Here is a 22,583-nt window from a genome sequence, read left to right as displayed (position 1 = left end):
TATGCAGCTAATATTTAAGATGCCACATTTGTCTAGCAACGCGAGCTATATCAGCACAATACAGAAGCCACATAGTCCTTTCTCTTAGAGGCTTGCAATGTAGGTTTGCAGAACTGCACTGCTTCCCTTACCTTACAGCTGAGATCTGATCGTCAACTTCATAAACCCCAAGTTTCCGATAGACCGCGTATAACATTTCATCACCTTGGAAGGCCGTCCCCCTTCCATCCACGAAAGCCACCACAATCTCTTCTTTGCTCGCAAGGTAGGTCGTCCAGCTAACCCCAAACGTGTGTTTCACGCTTTGACTGCAAGGTCCTCCATACCTGCAGCGAAAATTCACAGAATCTCAAATTCAGCGCTATGGACTACAAAACACTCCCTTTTTATTAAAGGAAAAAGGAAAGGGAAAAGGAAATGGTGGCAAAAAATAAAAAATCTTTAACAAATACAGAGCCTAGGCAAAATGGAATCACTCAGGTTCACACCTGAGAGGGCTTGGGCATGTTGCCTTCCTTTTTGTTTCTATGTTGTGGTACATAATATATTGTTACTACATAAGGTGTTTTGTCACGTTGCATTGCCTAACACAGGGCCGGGGGACCTGGGACGCTCCAGATTACTCCAGCTCCCTTCAGCCCCAGTCAGCTTGGCCAATGGTCACATTCCCTTGTAGGAATCTGCTGGGGGATGTATAGCAGATGATTGAGGCATGGGGGGAGTGAGTGTACAGGAGGCTGCAGTCAAGGGATGGAAAACAACTGAGATTCCCACACTCACATTCTCTATCCAGGCAGACAAGTGGCATTATAACACTTAGGAACACCTTCCAACCAGGCAAAAGCACTTGAGGTAGATCCAGAGCAAGGCTGGTGAGGCATAGCCTTGGACAGAGATGTAGCTTGGGAAGAAGAGTCCCAAGGACCAGATAAAAGTGGCCCTCAGACCTGAGGTTCACCAGGCCTCATCTTATAACTACTATTTTAGTAGTTACTACTCTACAGTTGGGACTCGGGTGGTGCTGTGGGTTAAACCACAGAGCCTAGGGCTTGCTGATCAGAAGGTTGGTGGTTCAAATCCCTGCAATGGGGTGAGCTCCCGTTGCTCGGTCCCTGCTCCTGCCAACCTAACAGTTCCAAAGCACGTCAAAGTGCAAGTAGATAAATAGGTACCGCTCTGGCAGGAAGGTAAACGGCGTTTCCGTTGGGAAACACTGCTTTAAATAATAAAACCTACATTATAGTCTACCTGTATTTTATGACATGATTGCATCACAATCCTGTTACCTGCAGCAGTCATATTGTTTCCCATTAGTTTACTCCACAGCAAATTATTATTGGATGAGAATGGTCTTGTAACTATTTTTGTATACCAGAAAACTGCAATATTTAGTGCTCCGTACGCGGGTGGCGCTGTGGTCTAAACCACAGAGCCTAGAGCTTGCCGACCGGAAGGTTGGCAGTTCAAATCCCCACGACAGGCAGTTCAAAAGCATGTCAAAGTGCAAGTAGATAAATAGGTACCACTCCGGTGGGAAGGTAAACAGTGTTTCCATGCACTGCTCTGGTTTGCCAGAAGTGGCTTAGTCAAGCTGGTACCACTCTGGCGGGAAGGCAAACAGCGTTTCCCTGTACTGCTCTGGTTCGCCAGAAGCGGCTTTGTCATGCTGGCCACATGACCTGGAAGCTGTACACCGGCTCCCTCGGCCGGTAAAGCGAGATGAGCGCCGCAACCCCAGAGTCGTCCACGACTGGACCTAACAGTCAGGGGTACCTTTACCTTTACCTTACACTACAGTCATTAGGCATGAGCGTATTTAACAATAATTTAACAACAAATGAAGCAAAGTTATGTTAAAGAAAAGAAGCAAGCAAGGATAAACACAATTTTACATACACTTGTATGAGAAGGGGATACTTCTTGGATTTATCAAACCGTGGGGGGAGCACCATTTTGTACCACAAGGCTGAGGGGAGAGAGAGAGAGAGAGAGAGAGAGAGAGAGAGAGAGAATTACAAATTGTGAATGGTGGGGATCCATCACCGCATCTCGTGACAGCGAATACTGCAAACAAATTGTGCATTTTGTGATGAAGTAGTTTGGGGTGGGGTGGGGGGTCTCTCCTGAATCACTGGTGCATTAAGTTTCATAGAGTGACCTTTCCCTCATGTTCTAGTACTATGAGGGAGAAAAGACGTCTCTGTGTCCACTTTCTCCACAATAGGCATCATTTTGCACACCTCTACCATGCCCACTTCCTGCCACAGTTGCTGGTTTTCCAAATTAAAAAGGCCCAGTTGTTGTAGCCTTTCTTCACAGGGGAGTCACTCCAGCCTCTTGATAGTTTTGGTTACCGTTTCCTACAATATCATTCTGGGGGTGGGGCAATAAGGACTGTGCACAGCATTCCAGTCACGGTAGGCATCCTGCACTGCTCAAGGTGACAAACTGCCATGTTTCTGTGCAGTTATGGGGCTTCTTCAGATGACCTGCTTACGTGTCATTCACCCTGATTTGCCTGCACAAAGCTTATGTGGGGGTTAGACTATGGGCTTCTCCGCACTTCCTCTTTCCTGTAGAGAAAAGCACTCTTTAAGGTTCAGTCGGAACAAACAGCAATTTGGGCTTTCCCCGGATTGCCATTTGTTCCAATCTCTCTCTAAAGAGTGGCTTTTCTCTTGGGAAGGAGCAGGGCAAAGGAGAAAATGGTTGAACCCATGCTTTCTAGTCAGGGCACAAGCAGATGTGTGTACAAGCCCTATGTCTACTTATTACTAAACATTCGTTCTGATTTCTTTGCAGGGAAAGTATATGACAAAGAGCATTCATCCTGTTTTGCTTGTGCTGTGGTTATACATCTTCCTGCATACCACACTTTTCAGTGCAATTTCCCATCACTTTCCCAATTGCAAGAAGTCTCTTTAAAAAAGGGGGGGAAAGTGGGTTTGTTGAGTCAGGGTGACAGAACGCTTTAATCCACTTCAATTGTGCCAACTTGCATTTCTGGTAGGTGACTGGATCCTTGAATCCTTGGCAGTCTGGAAAGGACTACAGTTACCAAACATGAAGCCTTTAAATAGCTATCATATCCGCTGCTCTTCTCTTGTCACTCATAATGTAAAATCAATAGGGGAGGATACATAGTCTATTGTACTTACTTATACCATCCACTTCAAGTTTGTCAAAATCTGTGGTAGGCATGCTGATCTTTTGCAGAGAAGATTCCAAATCCCTGTTGTCTTCCAAAACTTGAATTTCTACATAGATGAAAATTTAGATTCACAATACATTTGCCATTGGTTAGCATTCTTGTTATCATCATTACTGATTTCTGAATCTCCTTCCAAGTTTGTCCTATGACATTTCACAGACATATCCTCAAAAAAGAAAGCTAAAATAATTTTAGAAGCGGTACAAGAACAACCGAGTATGGTTGCAATCTAATTATTACGTGACAGGACACAAATAGAGAATACATGTCAAATCTGCTAGAGTCATGTGTATAAGTGAATATCCTGTATGCAAATAGCAAGCAGCTGTGTGGTTTTAACAGTAACAGAGTGTTCTCTTCTATGGAGGAGAAAATATTTGCTGGGACTAAACCTCCTTGGAGCTATGATAACATCTATTGCTGAGTTAGGATGTATCGCTGGGTTGTGGTGCTTGACAGAGTGTTTTTAAACCCTCTCTGGCAGGCATAAGCAAACTCCAGATGTTTTGGGACTACAACTCCCATCATCCCTAGCTAACGAGACCAGGGGTCAGGGATGATGGGAGTTGTAGTCCCAAAAACATCTGGAGGGCCGAGTTTGCCTATGCTTGCTCTCTGGGGTTTGAGCAGGAAAGAGATGTAATATGTAGAAGAGACAGGAGTGGTAGTCTTTGAAAGAAAACTTTCAAAAATCTATTAAGTAATGAAGTAATAGGATTAAGTACCTGAAGTGTTTAATGTGTTCCATCAATTGATTAGTTAAAGGAGCTCACTTCCCCCCCCCCAAAAAAGGATCTGTATAGATTGCCCTATGCTACAGATGTATGACCTAAGATAACACCAGACAGTGGTAGCACATAGCAAAACAGTTACCGCTAGATTACATTGACAGCAACACTCTCCCCCTTACCCAGCACTTAGGGAAACCACTTCCTGGTCATGAAATACCAGAATATTTCCAGCGTAACCATGAACAGGAAATACCAGAAAACTTAACAACTGACTTAGTTTTGCAGGCAGGGCAATGCTTAGACTGCTATAAGTTTAAAGGCAGGCAAATAGGCCACCCGCCTGTATTTTAACAAGCCTGATCCTCAAAGAGGGAGAAAGATAACATGCACAAGATGAAGGATCATAATAAAGCGGATGGCCGGTAGAAAGTATCTGGAAAATTCACGACTGGCTGCTTATATATCTGGCTGTGTATGAAACCCTGGCCTTTCTCCACCATGGGCCATCAGTTCTGGGTAGAGCAAATATGGAGGGGAGAAGGGGTCAGGATCCACCCCACCCTACACAGGTCTGTTTCAACATCTGAACTGAATTGAACTGATGCAAGCTACTGAAATGAATAGGCGAAGGTCTGCACCTGCGATGCCAGGCCCCCCATCAACGCACATGCTCATTCTGCCCAGAAGAAATGTTTCTACACGTGCTGATTGCATGTTATAATGTTAATTACTGTAACACTTGAAGCAGAATGAACAACGAAGGGAAAAGAATGCAGGTGGGCAGAACGTTCGTTTCATGAGTGTTTTTTTTTTAAAAAAAATATTCTTAACAAAAGCCAGGTATATAAAACAGAGCAAAAAAAGACAGTCACGGGGACAACGGTTGCAAAAAAGAGAGAGAGAGAGAGAGAGAGAGTAGAAGCCGTGAAAATCTCTGGAACGGGTAATTCTAATGCTTAATTTTATGCACAGAAAGTGAAACAAACTTAACCTAACTTAAAAGTGCCTAAAGTGAAACTATAAATGATAAACCTAAATAAGAATTCTCTGAGAAGGGAAAATACCCTAGTTATAAACTTCAATAGGGATTTTCTAAAATGAAATGAAATTAAACAAACCTGAAATAAATAAATAAATAAATAAATAAACCTGACAGGTTGCCGGCTAGAGGGGTCCCATTTCACTGCCGGGTTTATTTATTTCAGGTTTATTTAATTTCATTTCATTTTAGAAAATCCCTATTTAAGTTTATAACTAGGGTATTTTCCCTTCTCAGAGAATTCTTCTTTAGGTTTATTATTTATAGTTTCACATTAGGCACTTTTAAGCTAGGTTAAATTTGTTTCACATTCTGTGCATAAAGTTAAGCAATAGAATTACCCGTTCCAGAGATTTTCACGGCAGGTATATAAAACAGGCAGAGCACACGTACTGTATCTAATCAAATTTTCTTCCCATGAATGTACTAAAAGTGCTTTGAGATCAAACTCAAAATGTCTTCATCTTTAAATTTATAGAGTTTTCCTGTGCACATGGCCCTCAATGTAGGTTTCATTTGACTGTAATAGGGGACTTAGTCATGGGTAAGAGTGCATAGGATTTCAGTATGTTTAAAAGCACGTTTAGGCTGCCCCTAAAGAATCCTGGGAACTGTTGTTTGTTACAGGGGGCTAGGGCTTGTTTCTCTGTGATGCATAAACGACAGTTCCCTTGCTTCTTTGCTTTAAATGTGCTTTAATTGTACGCTGTGGATCTGAATTTAAACCAATCAACAGGACACACAAATATGCATAGTGAAAGATACCTCTGTCATGTCTGCTCTCGTAAATAGTAGAAATGGGAATGCCTGGACCTGCGATGGTGATTGGAAGAAAAAGAGAATTGACATTGAAAGAAACAAGAACTGTTGGGGGGGGGGGGAAACACCCCAGAATTATTACTTCTGAAAATAGCAAGAATTTTGTTGGCTAGATACTTGCATGTAACATGTTCCTCTTTTGTTCATCACAGACAGTATTAACATGTAATACCAGTATACAAAGGAGCTTTGGGTGTTAGGGTGGCAGAAAGCACTTATATTTACACACACACACACACACACACACACACACACACACACACACACACTGCAACATTAATCAATTCTTCCTTCCTGCCACATCCAGCTATATTGCATGCATTCTGGAGGGTCCTGCAATCTTCAGGAACCCTTTCGAAATTTTGAAACAGTGGTGCCTCGCAAGACGAATTTAATTCGTTCCATGAGTCAATTCGTTTTGTGAAAAATTCATCTTGCGAATCGCGGTTTCCCATAGGAAAGCATTGAAATTTCTTTTTTTTTGCCCATAGGAACGCATTAATTAAATTTCAATGCATTCCTATGGGAAACCGTGATTCACAAGACGATTTTTTTCGCAAAATGAATTCGTCTTGCGAGTCACCATCAGATCACCATCAGATCGCAAAACGCATTCGTCTTGCAAAAAATTCATCTTGCAGGGCATTCGTCTTGCGAGGTACCACTCTATCTATCTATCTCTCTATCTCCCTGTGGTCTTTGGACTTCCCTGCAGCTGCTATATGTGTGTGTGAATATATAAAGAGCAGCTGCAGGAAAGTGATGGGGGGGAGGATTTAACCCCACGTGGTCCTGACAAAAATCACACACACACACACACACACACACACACACACACACACACAGAGCTTCAATTTACATTAGGACCACAACCTCCATTGACATCCCTCCTGATGATTGCAGCTTTGGAAAGGGAAGATTTTTTGACAGGACTATGTGGGGAGGGGAAGAGTTACATTCTCCTTCCTCATCTCCCTGCAGCTCCAATGCCAAGTTCACAGTGCTGACATCATACAACTCTACTGGGCCCTGAGACGACCATTTCCTCACTTGCTTTCTCACACAAAGGCGTCCTGCAGACATATTTGTTAACAATCCTTTTTTCCCTGCTTCTCCCCCCTCTTATTTCGTTGCACCTTTACATCTTAGGCACCTCCAAACCAGGAGCCTGCCTCTGACTTTAACCCTGTAAATGCCACGTTTGATATTGGTATTAAACGATAGCGCAGCGCACAGCAAGAGTGGCTGAGTAACTATGTTTGATGTCATGTCGGCATCAACGGCACCTGTGCCAGAAGCGCTGCTGAGGAAACAAAGAAATGTTAACCTTTACATATTTCAGAGAATCTCTTTGCTCTCACAGATGAAGTGATGCCCAGCTAATAGTTACATAAGCTGTGCCCCAAATTACCCATGCACAAAAGGATCCGGAGAAGTTGTCGGAACTCATTTCTCAAGGTGAGCACATTTCCTGTGTGATAACATCCTAGGCAAGGATGACTGAAAGGCGTTATCATTTTATTATGTTTGGTTCTTTGCTTAGAAGGGGGGGGGAACTCTATTATTTGCACGCTTGAGCATCCGGTCCAGATCATAAAACACTGATCGGAGTAGCTATTTTCTCCTTAGCATGATCCCATGGCTACCGTCATGGCGATATTTCTGCCTTGTGAGCAGTTTCATGCGTTCTGTACTCATCCATCAATCTGTACACATCCAGATCTACTACTTAACGCTTGATCTCTACGCTTCATTAAACACCAAATGAGTCATTTTGGTTAGACTTTGTGATGCTTTTAGATACGGTTCCAGGAGAGCAAACCTGGTTGAGCTTATTTCAGAAATTAACACAGAAACCCTCTGGACGGATCTTTCCCCCTTTGCCGACTCCGTCAAATAAAACGTCACATGGCTCATAACAACTTAAAACTCGACATGCCAAGAGCTACTCATTAAAATAATGGAAGGCTACAGCCTTCTTTCGTGTTGGCAATTTGTTTCTGCCTCCTCTGGTTAGGAGGATCGAAAGTGAATTACAGTGCCTTGGAGGTCAAACCTTCAAGCTTTTGCAGTTTAAACAACCATGTAATGAATTAGATTGTTCTAGCCCTTATATGCATGATCTTAAATTTTCCTACTAGTAATTTAGGCTGTTAACAGAACCATTTATGAACAAATGTATAGAATGCTGTTATTATAAGCTGCCCACCCCCCAATCACAAGAAGCATACAGAAACTCTGAAAGGTGAGAGCAGGCTAGCTTCTCACAAAGAAGGAGAAGACAAGGACATGTTGCCTCATATCTCAGGTTCTGTAGAATTTCAGGGGAAGTGGGGCATTCAACCAGTTCTTAGACGTGTATCCATTGCTGCACCAGCAAGGGTTCACTGGTGCAGCAATGGGACTTCTCTCTGTCCTCCCTGCACCCCCCCACCCCAGAATCTGCTCTGGAAGGTTCCTCAACACTCTGGAGCCAATCTGGAGGTCATGCCCTGTGGGGAGCTGCTTAAGGGGACAGAAGAGGATGGGAAGGTTCTGTTGCATACTCAGAAGTCCCTTGTGCCAACAAAGTTGCAGCGTTGGTTGGCAGACCTCAGTCTACTGCCCCTGCCCCACACTTTCTCGCGGGGCTGGTGATGTGGAAGCATCCTCCATCATATCTAAAGGATACAGGATCGCTTAGAACAGGCATAGGCAAACTCGGCCCTCCAGATGTTTTGGGACTACAACTCCCATCATCCCTAGCTAACAGGACCAGTGGTCAGGGGTGATGGGAATTGTAGTCTCAAAACATCTGGAGGGCCACGTTTGCCTATGCCTGGCTTAGAAGGTACATACAAACAGTGGTTTATTGCTGGTCCCTGCTGTCTAGTATATGTTGCCTGAGTGTCTCCCTTTGCCTAATGGCAGGGCCTGCTTCACTTATTTGGGTGATTAAGTCCCACTGAACTTGATGGGACCTACAGCCAAATAAACTTGCCTAGAATTGGGTTGTGTAATGCTTAGGAATCTAGCACCAACTTTGTGGATCAGTTAGTGACATTCAGAATGTGCGAAAGAAGTTAGTAAGCAATCTCATTCCCAACTGTGCTTTAAGTTTGAAAATGCAGAATTGATTTCAGTGTTACAACTTCCCATCAACACCGCAACCATTTATATAGTGCTTTTAAGGATTCAACTGCAATCATTACAACAACCTTGTAAAGTAGGCCAGTAATATTATCTTCAAAATTACAAAAGGGGGTGGGGGTGGGGATTGAGACAATCCTACATAAGGATTTCATGGCACAACTGGGATCTAAAGGGGGAGAGCATAGAATATCCTAGTTCAAAGCTTGGAATACCCTAGTTCAAAGTCTTCTCTTTAAAGCATGGAGAGCCGGCATGGTTGTGCTAGACAAAGGCTGCAGTCCGAACTCGCCTGAGAGTAAGCCCTATTGAATTCAACCAGGACTTACTTCTGGGTAGATGTGCGTAAGATTGCACTTGGGGGGGGGCAGGTTCAAATTCCCACTTGACCATAAAGCTCACTGGGTGATCTTGGGCCAATTACAGTCTTTCAACCTGGTAAACCTCACATGACTGTTGTTGTGAAGATAAAAAAAATGGGGCTTGTTTGAGAACCATGTGTGCCAACTTGAGGAAAAGTTTGCTATAAATGTAATTAATTATGAAGCCCTGTGCAAATTCACTCTGTCCCTTTGCTCCCTGGGGCTTTTATCCAGGTAAGTGTACATAAAACGGCACCTGTAATGTTCCATTTATTAATAAGGTGCTTTGAAGCAGAAATACCTGGCCAGTTCCTGAGAGAACAATGAGGATTTAATAGGCCCACCCATTTCACATACCGTAACAGAGCAAAGCATAATAGTTGGCATTGGAACTGAAGCTTGCTGCATAGTACTGGCACCTTTCTTTTCTTAAATAACAAGTAATGCACTGTCTTGTCCCAGGATCTCTTCTGTTAATCCTGCAAAACAGCGGAATTTAAAAACAAAAGCAAAACTTCAGCCTCAACCTAGAACGCACAAGCAGGCATGGAAACTAACACTTTATTGCTGCATGCGGTGCAACATGCATGCTGTTCAGAAATAACTTACTGGGTACGCCTCAGAAACCAAATGAACAACAGTGCAAAATGTTTGATAACTTACTTGTAAATATTTCTTCTTCCTGGATAGCCTTCAAATTCGTTGCTTGAATAGAATCTGAAAGGCAATGTATGTTGTTAAATAAAGCATGCTTTAATAGAGCAAGGAGATCGTGAAGTGTTTGTTGCCATTAGACATTCAACAAGTAGAGCCTACAACAAAATGTTGCAGCGTGCAGCGCTCCTGGTCAGGGTTCCAGCAAGCTAGCCATTCCCCCTTTCCCAACAGCAAGTCAGCATTCCGTGACCACTGAGCACGCTCAGTCCTCAGTAGGCTGTTATAAGGGGTTCTTCCCCTTAAGGTGTTTTCCTAAAGATTTGCTGTACTATTGCATACTGATAGCAAAATACCTGGATCAAGGCTAATATGTCCATATACACATATTAAAACTTTTTTGGGATAATTGTGCTACACTTCAAGTATTGCAGTCATCTTTTTTTTTAAAGTATAGTTAAGATTGTTTAGAGGCAGGAATGTTATGTTACAGGTCTGTGTTACATAACTGACACATGAAATTATTCCGAGAGTTAGACTAGACAAAGAGGATATTTGATTTTTAAAGTCAGGTGCTCTGACTTTTAAACATCAATACTATTTAGGCAACATATAAAATGTGGCTATCTCCCAGTCGTCCACCGTCGGTAGAGCTTCAGATTTCCAAGTCCTTGCTAATACAATTCTAGCTGCTGCTGTGGCATACAGAAAAAAAGTAACATCTTTCTTTGGCAATTCTTTCCTTGTAATTCCGAGTAAAAAAGCTTCTGGTTTCTTAGCAAACGTGTTTTTAAACACTTCAACTCATTATAAATCTTATCCCAGAAGCTCTTTCCTCGGGGACAAGTCCACCACATATGGTAAAAGGTCCCTTCCGATTCTTTGCATTTCCAACACTTATTATCCTTTTTATGATATATCTTCGCCAGTTTCACTGGCATAAGATACCATCTATACATCCCAACGCAACATCAAGAGCTTTCCAGACAATACAGTGGTAACTCTGGTTGTTAATGGGATCTGTTCTGGAGGCCCGTTCACAACATGAAAAGACCGCAATTTGGCGCTTCTGCGCATGCACAAAGCGCTATTTAGCGTTTCTGCGCATGCGCACGCGCCGAACCCATTCCAGAACTTCCGGATTCGGCGCGTCCATATCCTGAAAAGACGTAACCCGCAGCGGACGTAACGTGAGGTATGACTGTAACCGTAATGGGGAATCCATTTTGTCTTGTCATCTGGAAAAGCCCTTGCAGATGCCCGACCTCTCAACATGTGGTTCTGCTATTTGTCTGAGGGAGAAAATCATTCTTGCATTGAACGCAAATTTTCATTGACAGGTGACATAACCAACACTCTGTTCTTGGAAGAATGCTTACATGGCGTCATCTGTGACTCTGTAAATGTATATGGCCTCCCACTTCCCACTAGTGATTGGGACAGCTTTTTCCTAAAAAAAAGGGGGGGGGAACACATGTAAAGTCAGGTGTCTTATTTATGGCAACTGTACTGCAAAGTATGTGAAATTTTAAATTTAAATTGCTTGACATACCACTGAGTCTTTGACGTAATGAATATGTTTGTAACCATCCTTGTCACTAAATATTTTGTAGTAAGAAATGCCATCTGAAGTGAAAGAAGGTGCTGAAACAAAGAACTGAGGCAAAAAAGAAAAAGAAACAAACAAACAAAATAAAATCAACTGTAGATGACAAAGAATCGAATACCTTTTCAGTCAGGTAAAACTGCATGGAGTAAGTGGTCCTTGTTCATATTAGGTTATTTTTACTTAAAAGCAAAATGTGTGAGCACATTGTTTTAGGGTGTAGTTTATTCTTTATTCTTGTTATGCCAATGACAAAAAGTATAATCTAATATGATCAATGGGAAAATTCACTTGGTCCCTTTAGAAGTGCTTTATGGTAAGAAGAAGTAAATACAAATGAGAAACCACATATGTGAACATGAGAATTGTTCCATTATTATGCTGAGAATTTATATTTTCATATAGCTGAAATATGCAAATACACCCTCCATTCTTCTACTACTACTTTCCTCCCCTCCCCAAGATGTTTCATTTCCATTTAAAAGACCATCTGTGCTTGTTACAAGTAAACAAAAACAGTTTTTTGAGTTGGAATGAAATTTGTGTCAAGTGCATGGATTAATAACTGTGAAAAGCAAAAGCCTTTGCGCAGATCAGTCAGGAAACAAGGCTACAATCCTAACCCTACTTAACTGGGAGGAAGATCCATTGAATTCAATGGGATGTTCTTCAAAATAGACATTGCTAGGATTGTACTGTTACAATATTTCAACAAAATCAGAAGTGTAAAGATAATAAAAATCGTACTCCACCAGCCCATCCTGTGTGACTTTCTTCTATATGTTGCTGCTTCTGCAAAATAAGAACAGAGGCAACTGTGTGAGGATGTGTGGCATAAGTGAAATAACTTCATTTAAAGGAGTACAATTTTCAGTCTGGACCCTGAAAAACAAGCACTGGCTTAGACGTTTTCCTTGGTGTTAATAGTCTCCATGCAGTGGAGAAATGGAGACATCTTTTTTACTGGCTTCCAGAAAAAAACCACCCCTGCATTATTGGTCTGTCCAAATGTGGTGGCATTTTACACAATAAAATACATTACTCCACACCATTCTTTTCAAAGCAAAGGTTGCATTTCATTTCAGAGCAAAAGGAAACACAATGCAGATTGGGAAAGAAAAGCAATCAATTATGTATCATTTGCAGACCAAAAGGAACAACAATTCGTTGAACATGAGATGAATAAGGGAACATTGGCAGTTTCTGTTCCCGTCTGAATTCCCTGACATCCCTAGTTCTGCTTTAGTCTTGCGGAACTTCTTTTTTAGACACAACACCAACATCAACTTGCCCCTGCTAAGCAATAGGTATTGTTCCTTTTCAAAGGCACTTCCAAAACATCTCCATAGTTCTCTGATTGTTTCTTCCAGCTTCGTTCAACTGTTTGATTGGAATGTTATGTACAAAACCTGATGGCGTGCTATTACAGATCAATACAATTACATGCTGATATTCTAAAAGTCTTTTAGTGTGTTTAAACATTGGCTTATGAATCACTTCAAAGTGCTCAGTGACCTGCCAAAATTAATGTATGGCTCAGATGTTTAGCACTCTAATTGCAAAATGAAAATGAAGTATTAGCAGGCTACGGCTGAGTGTTGCATACAACTCATTTATACATATACATAAGATGTTTATTTTCTCTTAGATTTATTTAAATGCTGTTGGTGAAACATTTTTTCCACAGTCTGTATCCCTGTGGAATGTTTTCAGTAAATTTGCTCTCTGAAGGAATTATTTCCCATTTTTTAAAAATCCACCATGTTGCAGCTCAGCAGCAGAGTTATGACTTCTCTGTCAACTATTGTACTATCCTGAACACCCAATTCTGTCAATAATTTTATTAAGAGGGGAAGGAACCTCCCAGTATTAGGTCCACTGGCTAGGGCTGTTTGTTTGCATTTACATTATGTGAGAGAAATAAAAAAAATACAGTCAAAGGGGGTGCCCGTGCCAGCAGGTGCCACTCTCAAGGAGTTGCCAAGGATCCACCATTGCTCTGGAGCCCCTTTAACAATGCCCTGATGAGTTTTGGGTGGCCAGAATTATAATTGCCCACAATGCTTTGCAACACTGAGCCAATTGTGGGCAATTACATAATGGTGGTGATCGACAGCACTCATTGGAAGGATACCACCACACTTGTGTCGTTGTCCTTTTCTGGCAGTGTGAGCCTACCTATTCTTTCTTGTGCACAAACAGAAATAAATTTGAGGTAGATAAGAGGGATTCTGACATGGGAGCCACCAGAGGCCCAATGGCACATCAAATTCATTGGACAGATAGTGTCAGGCTTCAGGGAATCTGCCACGGTAGGCAGCCAAGAATTAGATAAACAAGGAGAGTTCTTACCAAGTCTTTTATTCAATATTCACAGAGAGAGGCTTAGAAAAGGTGCCTCTAATGGCGTTTCTCCGAGTAAAGTCCCACCCCCTCCGTCTCTCCTATTAGCCGCCATCCCTGTTGGCTGATCTGTGCTTTCCTCCTCTGAGCTTTCTGTTCTCCTACTTTCAAAGCCCGCCGGGTCCTGGGAGGGGGAGTCTGGAATGCTTTCTAAAGACATGGAGTCCCCTGGTGCTTCTTCTTCTTCCTGCTCCTCTCTCAATATTTCCCAGCTTCTACCCTCTGAAGCCTCTGAGATGGGACCTTCTGAAAACCCCTGCTGTAAATCTATACTGTCTCCTTCTTCTCTGGAAGGTTCAGGCTGAAGAGGCAGTATCCACCATTCCTTCCCCTCCTCTGCCCAGTCCCTGATAGATAGTGTGGTGTGTAGAGATACTGCAAATATGAATCCAGAAAGGAAGAAAGTTTTTCACCTCCTTCATACAAACTATGTTAAAACAACACACACAAACAAACACATAACAAACAGTGTTTCTTGGCAAAGGAGTACAACCTGTTTCCAGAGGTTTCTCCCAAGCATATTAGCAAGATAGTTGAAACCATTGTTTACATGATTGGAAAGCATAATGGGGCAAGCAGATTAACATATTGCTTCTTCCTCTGATGCATTTTCCTGTACAACACCTTCCATTAACTAGGTGCCTCTGGCCCTGTATACAATTAGGCATAGCCACAGTTTAATTCAAGTGTGGGTGGTGGGTGGTGGGGTGGGAGAGAACCATGTCCATGTTTTAATTTCTATAAGGTAAAGGTAAAGGGACCCCTGATCATTAGGTCCAGTTGCGGACGACTCTGGGGTTGCGGGGCTCATCTCACTTTACTGGCCGAGGGAGCCGACGTTTGTCCGCAGACAGTTTTTCCGGGTCATGTGGCCAGCTTCCCACCTATTTATCTACTTGCACTTTGACATGCTTTCGAACTGCTAGGTTGGCAGGGACCAAGCAATGGGAGCTCACCTCGTCGCGGGAATTCGAACCTTCTGATCGGGAAGCCCTTAGGGCTCAGTGGTTTAACCCACAGCGCCACCCGCATCCCATTTAATTTCTATAAGCGATCCCAATTTAACATCTATTTTACATCCGAAAAGTTGAGTTTGGTGGGCATTTCTGGCTGACCGCACAAATTCTTGCCTGTGTTTAATTTTTATTCATCGGGACATATTTGCTGAACATAAACATAAAGTTCAGTGCACAGCTCTGAGTTTGCAGCACTGCTTTCCCACTGCATTTTTATTATCTTCCAGTATATGAAGTAGTCCACATTTCTTACGCATTATTACTTCCGGTTTAATCGGAAAACAAAGTAAGAGATGGAAATATAGTCCCCTAGAGATCTTTTGAGCAAACACTGCTTAATGGAGTTCTCCCATCTGCTCGCACTCCTGTTAACTAACCATTGGTGCACAGATTGATATGGTAAAAAGCACTTGATAAACAGAACGTGGCGGAGGTTTCAGCAGTGACTCTCATCAGGCAAGGACATGCTGAGGAGTGCAATTATCCTGGAGTTTGGACCCGACGTTGCCACAATGCTGGTTCCAAGTCCAGTGAGTATAATTTGGCAACTTGAAACCTGACTCTGTGTTCCATGTAGATCGGCAGGGCCACTGCCAATGATGGTATGAGTAAGGCAAAGAGAATTCAAGTGCAGTAACCCCATTAGTGGGTTAAGAATATAAGGGCAGGGCCACAGCCCTTAGGCAGTGCTATTTCTCCAGAAAAAGAGGTGCCAGAACTCACTATGAAGGCCTCCCGTGTTCTCTTATCATGTCAATCGTGGCATTCTGGCTGAAAACAGCCCTGCCTGCAGGTCAGCGGTAGATATAGTGGTACCTCTGGTTAAGAACTTAATCTGTTCTGGAGGTCCGTTCTTAACCTGAAACTGTTCTTAACCTGAAGCACCACTTTAGCTAATGGGGCCTCCTGCTGCCGCCGCGCCGCCAGAGCACAATTTCTGTTCCTGAAGCAAAGTTCTTAACCTGAGGTACTATTTCTGTGTTAGCGGAGTTTGTAACCTGAAGCGTTTGTAACTCGAGGTACCACTGTACTCCTTTTTAGGGTATTCCTTACAGAATAAAATCTGGATTGAGGGAGGGGAAAGTGTGGGAACGCTATGATTTGGAGAACGTAATATGGACAACGAAGAATTAACGGAGGTCCCAGAAGCTTCCTACCCACATGAAACCACAGTACGGATGAGGCCTGAGTCAAACCGAGAGTTCATCTAGCTCAGACTGGCAGTGGCTCTCCTGGGTTTCAGGCACTAAGTTTTCCTACTCTTCCCTTGTGATGCCAGGGATTGAACCTGGAACATGTCAGTGAGCTACCGCCATTCCTTGGGCTTCAGGGGAAATTGCTGAAAATTGACCCTAGCAATTAGTGGATGAGTCTGTGAGCAGAGCCCCAATCACGGGAGCATGGGGTCCAACCCAGCATTTGGAAAACTCTTCCCTTTCCCCCCACTTTTGCACAAAAGGAATACATTTGGCTGCTTACCCAGTGGGTAGCTGTTGAGGCCCAGCTCCTTCCCCTCAGGAGCAATGCTGGGGCTAGGCAGTCAGCCATTGGGGAATTCCCAGGCCAGCCGCTGGAGATGGGCAGGCTTTCCCACCACCTGTTGATTTGAATCCTGGCCAATCCAGCCAGACCAGGTGGGTGGGGCTTAGGACCCAATAAAGGCTGGCTGCCCTCCCCCGCACACACGTTTGCACAAAAGTAATACAGAGACCGTGAATGCTCACCAGTGGGTAACACAAGCTACTTCTGCATCTTTTCTATCAAAATACTAGCTTGGTGGGAAACGGTACCTGTGGGCAGTCCCAGGACCTGGAGCGGTCGTTGTAGTCGCAGATGGCTGACACGGAAAAGTTCTGGATCCTTTTCAGCCACTGCACGCAGATTCGGTTGTCTCTCACCCAAGTAATCCAAGTGACATAGTGATCGCTGGAAAAGAAGAGGGGAGAGGAAGGGGCTGTTTACTATGAGAGGGGTCGGCATGGCGTGTTTAATAGTACACCTGTGACAAGCCAGACCTCTTTCAAACCAAGGACTCCATTCCGACCTGGGCAACCAGGTTACAGATCCTCCAGCCAGACTAAGGAGAAGCATTCTCAGTGTTCAGGAACACATTCTAGCGAGGCCAAAACACTTAAGGAGGCTATTAAGTAGGGCAGTTGAAGGGTGTGGTGTGGGGAGAGGGGATGTGGCTGAGAGGAGTGTATGGTCTAAGGAAAGGCCCAAGGGCTAGACAGAGGTTTGGAGGGCCACATGCAAGCTCCTGGCCCAAGGTTCCCCACCCTGGGCATGGCCAGGATTTATGTGACGAGGGGGGGGGCAGGACATCCACCTGTCATCATCTTCTGTCTGGTTCTGTCTAGCAGATTTGGAATGAAATGTCTCAACCTCGCTGCGAGAAGCCAAGTTACAGGGAACCAGGCAGAGGGCCTTCTCGGTAGTGGCGCCCGCCCTGTGGAATGCCCTCCCGCCAGATGTCAAAGAGAAAAACAACTACCAGACTTTTAGAGGACACCTGAAGGCAGCCCTGTTCAGAGAAGCTTTTAATGTTTAATAAATTATTGTATTTTAATACTTCTTTTGGAAGCCGCCCAGAGTGGCTGGGGAAACCCAGCCAGATGGGCGGGGTATAAATAAAAAAATATTATATTATTATTATATCAACCACAGTTGTTTTACATTGCTTCCTTTTGACTCCAAGCGCTCAGAAAAATCTGCCTAAATCTTTCTACAATTTCTACTTTTAGTTAAGTATTTTTATTTATTGACTTGATGGTGAGAGCGACAGCTGCCCCTCCTGTTCCCCCTGGCTATGCCCATGTTCCCTACGCCTGTCGGAGTAATGTCCAACATTTGTCTTCCTCAGAGTAGACCCATTAAAATCAAAGGGGAAAGGGAACATAAGTTCATCAATTCTGGTGGGTCTTTGACTTGGTAGGATATCACCCACAGTTTTTCGATGGCAGTGGAAAATGAAAAGCTAGCATCTACGCTAGTTCCATAGAACAGATCTGCAAGGGGCAGTGGTGGTGGGGAGCCCAGGGTCAAATTATTTAAAATAAATATTCTATTGCTAAAAGAAAAGAAAAACGAAGAAGAAAATATCAGTACCTTGATGCTATCGCTGCTGGAGCAGGTATTTCCTTAGGACCTAAAGCTTCAGGATAAGTAGCATCCACAACAAACACTCGGACGGTAGGGTTTTTAGCCCCAGCCTTCAAAGGAAAACATATAATCAGGTTCAAAATAATCTCCAGGGAATTGAGGGAAGCCTGATTTCTCCCCCAGGCCAGCTGCTCCCAAGGAGCTCTGCCCTCTGTGCCAGCCTGCCATTGACCAATTTGGCAGGCTGGCGCAGTGCCGGATTTCAAGCTGGGAGTATGAACCAAAGCTCACACTCCGGCAAGAGCAGCCCCTGGCGCCCCAGCTCTGCACCATGGGGGGGGGGAGCGCTGGCCATCCTGCAATGCCACCCCACCCCAAAAGGGGGTAAGTGGACTTGGACTACAACTCCCATCCCCCCTGACTGCTGGTCCTACTAATTAGGGATGATGGGAGTTGTAGTCCAACAACATATGAGAACCCAAGTTTGAGAAAACCTGGCATACATGTGAGCCCTATTGCTTTACGGAAAGAAAGTTTGCAGTAGGCACTGCACAAATTAATACATAGATTATTATAATATTTCATCCTCATCATGTGTGTTACTTCTATACTGCTATTTGGCCAAGATTTGTATTAATACAAAAGAAAATACATTAAGACCACAGGGAACGTAAATACAAAGATACAATACAATAAATCAGTTTTTTTTAAAAAAAAATAACAATATCCCAGGCATGCCATAAATCACACTTTACACCAGGCATAGGCAATCTTGGCTCTCCAGATGTTTTGGAACTACAACTCCCATGATCCCTTACCACTGGCCCTGTTAGCTAGGGATCATGGGAGTTGTAGTTCTAAAACATCTGGAGAGCCAAGGTTGCCTATGCCTGCTTTACACAGTCACGAGTTGCATTTGTGCCCTCACGCACAACACAACTGCGATCCACAAATGAACTGCCCACACAATAGGCTTCTCCCTGAAAGCAACCCACAGCTGTGGTGAAGTTCTTACAGTAGCTCTCCAGGCTAGCTGGCTCAACTTTGACTCACCCAAACACTTCCCTTTCAAAATACTGAAGGGAAGGATCCAGTCTTTAGCTGCCTCTTCCCCTCCTCTCCCTGCATGCATAAGAACCTTTTACTGCCAGTCTCTATCCTTTTCTGTCAGCAGCCATCCTGGACATGGAGAGTTATGCTAACAGGAGGGAAGTCAGGGACTGGGCAGAGGAGGAATGGTGGAGCCTGCCTACCCAGCCTGAACCTTCCAGAGAAGAGGAAGACAGTATAGATTGACAACAGTGATTTGCAGGAGGTCACAGCTTAGAGGTAGAGCTGGAAAATAATGAGAGAGGAGGAGGCAGGGGAGGCAGAGCTAGAGCAGCTGGCTGAACATGTTATCACTAGAAAGCTTTCCAGACCTTCCTTCTCCCAGAACCCAGCGAGCATTGAAAGTAGGAGAGCAAAGGGCTCAGAGAAAAATCACCCTAAGAGGCTATCATAAGGTGGGTGGTGCTGTTGACAATTGGGTGGGGTGTGTGGAGATTACTCAGAACAATGCCATTACTCAAAGAGGCAGCGTTTCTAAACCTCTCTCTGTGAATATTGAATAAAAGACATTGGTAAGATTTTCCTTGTCTATCTGTTCCTGGCAGCCCACTGTGTGGGGATCGGATTCCCTGACACCTGACAAGGGCTGAGTACAGTGGTACCTCAGAAGACGAATGCCCTGCAAGACGAATTTTTCGCAAGACGAATGCATCTTGCGATCTAATGGTGACTCGCAAGACGAATTCGTTTTTGAGAAAAATTCATCTTGCGAAATTTAATTAATGCGTTCCTATGGGCAAAAAAAGAAATTTCAATGCATTTCTATGGGAAACTGCGATTCGCAGATGATTTTTTCGCAAAACGAATTGACTCGCGGAACGAATTAAATTCATCTTGCGAGGCACCACTGTATGTCCAACGGTAAAGGTGAAACGATAGACCGGGCCCTTTATTATGTCATCATCAAAATATACAATGCTTAACCCAATAGTTAGTTTAATACTAATAGGCATTTAAATCCAGCAGTTAAATCTTAGAAATCCAAGCATCTCTACACTAAAATTTGATCAGATCTCATTCAACAGAGCCAAGCCAAGTAAACAACAAAACCCCAAACATACCTTTGGATATGGTATCTTTATTTTTCTAGGATATTGATCTTCACCATAGTATGAATATTCAATAACTGGTATTCCAGAATCATTAAACTGTAGGTATGCCACATTCTTTGCATTTGGAGACCACCACAGTGCATATTTTACAGCAAGCATTTCCTCTAAGAGAAATCATGTTAAATATATGTTATTCTACTACAAAAGAGGATCATGAGCTACCATTATTTTGTAAGGACACCAGTGTACATAGAACCCATTTATCTGATAAGCTGCCATGCATCAAACAAGCAAGGCAGCTCTGTCCCAGTGGTAAGCCCTCAACTTGAATGACACGTGAGACGTTGTTTCTGCTGTACAGATTTGTCCTCATTTTTTCTGGATAAATACCATGGCTAGTTTAAAAGGGAAGGGGAGAGGATAGGGCAGGGCAGGCATCCCCAAACTGCGGCCCTCCAGATGTTTTGGCGTACAACTCCCATGATCCCTAGCTAGCAGGACCAGTGGTCAGGGAAGATGGGAATTGTAGTCCAAAACATCTGGAGGGCCGAAGTTTGGGGATGCCTGGGATAGGGCATATCTGTTGCTAAGCTAGTCTAGTGCAACAAAGCATAGCATTATTCCAGCCTTATTGGCAGTGATGGATTTATGTTATGAGGGTTCCCTGTTTGGGAGGCCCTAGTTATTCACCTAAATAAATGTAACTATGTCCAAGAACATTGCAGAGCTAAATGTGTAAGAATGTTAGTTAATAGCATGGATTATATATTTTTTCTTCCTATATACATAGAAATGCAAGGCTGTCATCATGCAGTCCCTATTGGATTTGCATGAAGTCAGGAGATTGATACCATTGGCAAGCAACGTGAGCAGGAGCCTTTTGTTTCTAATTCATGATGTACATATAAGAGCAACATGGATACCCATTCAAAGAATGTAAAATATTCATAGATGTTAAATACTCTTGAGATAAAGAACGTGAGTAAATTTGACTGAATGTGAGGTAATACTGGCTGAAATGGCCAAGAGAACCAAATGAGGAGGCTTGGTGGGCCTTATTAGCCCACAACCCAGAGTCTCTTTTACTAGTGGAGTGTTTTAGAAGCCAAATTAGAAGAAATTGTGTCCCAATATTACAGATAAACACAATAGTAGTGTGGCGTTCACACAGTTCCACGGACTATTGACCCCGCACAACCATGGTTTATCTCTTCCACTGCCAACATCCAGGTTTCCCCGGTAATGTATTCAGACTCAGTCAGGTTGTAATGTATTAACAAAGATTCCAGTTTATTCTGAATGCAAAAAAGTTTTAAATACTTTGAAACACTGTAATCCGATTCATTCTCTCTGTCTCTAACTCACTCTAACTCCTAGGCCTCCCACCCACAAGAAACCAAACTAACTAACTGCCAACCCCCCTGTGTTGAGCCTTAAACACAGTTAGGCTCCGCCCCTGGGCTTTCTTATTGGTCAGCCTATTAACCCTTTCTCTCTCCCCCCCAGTACGACATCTCCATAATGAGTGGGCAAAGGCCACAACTAGTTCTTAAGTTGGACAGATAGTTTTATGACAGATATCTGAGGAACGTACAAAAGTGGGTAGGTCTAAAACCTAGCAGAAACTAACTAGGAAATATCCCCCCACCTTACCCTGAAGAAATATGTGGCAGGATGTGAAAAACCAAGATACAGGATGTTAGGAAACCACAGTGAGAATGCATGTTATTGCTGTAAGAAATTGAGCAAAGCTGTTGACAAACAGTACATTATGATGGTGAATAACCTTGCTGACTTGTAGTTAACAGCTAGGTTTTTGCAGTTTTGAGGAAGGGACTCCTTATGAGAAATATATGCCTTCTACAAAAACACAGCACTATGAACAACTTTTGGCTGCTGCTCAGGGCATCACATCTTTTTGCTGCCCAACTCTTGCCTCGCATGGCAATAATATTGATTTCAGGTTGATGTTTACCTTCGTAGACCCAGTCAGGGATTCCATTAAATATTTCATTCCAATAACCATTTGTAGTTATTTGAACAGCAGTGTCTCTGGGGCCTTGTTTCAAATAGATATTATTCTGATGCACATAAACCTGGGAAGGAAAAAAAAATCAAAAAATCATTTTATGCAGTCAAAGCTATTGAGGACAGGGAATTACAGTGAGGGGGGAAAGTATTTGATCCCCTGCTAAATTTGCCCCCTGATATGAAGAAATGACCAGTCCATAATTTTAATGGTAGGTTTATTGTAGCTGTGAGTAGTGCTTTCTTTGCATCTGGGCAGACAGAAGATGGTCAGAAACTACAGTGGTTAGGTAAATAGCAAATGAAGAGACCCTAACACCC

At 43.2% G+C, this 22,583-nt stretch overlaps 1 protein-coding gene across 3 annotated transcripts in view; it reads right to left on the bottom strand.

Annotated features, from left to right (window-relative positions):
* FAP (fibroblast activation protein alpha) overlaps window positions 1-22,583 on the bottom strand; it is a 50,039-nt gene that overhangs the window by 13,698 nt on the left and 13,758 nt on the right. For all 3 annotated transcript variants that reach the window (XM_088661076.1, XM_035132591.3, XM_035132580.3), the window contains 13 exons: window positions 22,210-22,330; window positions 20,244-20,398; window positions 18,079-18,182; window positions 16,761-16,896; window positions 12,299-12,343; window positions 11,498-11,602; window positions 11,325-11,395; window positions 9,955-10,008; window positions 9,649-9,770; window positions 5,747-5,794; window positions 3,159-3,257; window positions 1,897-1,966; window positions 132-326 (listed from right to left, as the gene is read on the bottom strand). In XM_088661076.1, coding sequence (XP_088517202.1) covers window positions 132-326; window positions 1,897-1,966; window positions 3,159-3,257; window positions 5,747-5,794; window positions 9,649-9,770; window positions 9,955-10,008; window positions 11,325-11,395; window positions 11,498-11,602; window positions 12,299-12,343; window positions 16,761-16,896; window positions 18,079-18,182; window positions 20,244-20,398; window positions 22,210-22,330 — 1,325 coding nt within the window. The remainder of the gene's footprint in view (window positions 1-131; window positions 327-1,896; window positions 1,967-3,158; window positions 3,258-5,746; window positions 5,795-9,648; window positions 9,771-9,954; window positions 10,009-11,324; window positions 11,396-11,497; window positions 11,603-12,298; window positions 12,344-16,760; window positions 16,897-18,078; window positions 18,183-20,243; window positions 20,399-22,209; window positions 22,331-22,583) is intronic.

This window comes from Zootoca vivipara, chromosome 1, assembly GCF_965207765.1.
Source record: "Zootoca vivipara chromosome 1, rZooViv2.hap1.1, whole genome shotgun sequence".
NCBI lineage: Eukaryota > Metazoa > Chordata > Lepidosauria > Squamata > Lacertidae > Zootoca > Zootoca vivipara.
The sequence above is the reverse complement of the archived record's forward strand: the minus strand, read 5'-3'. Positions and strand labels throughout refer to the sequence as shown.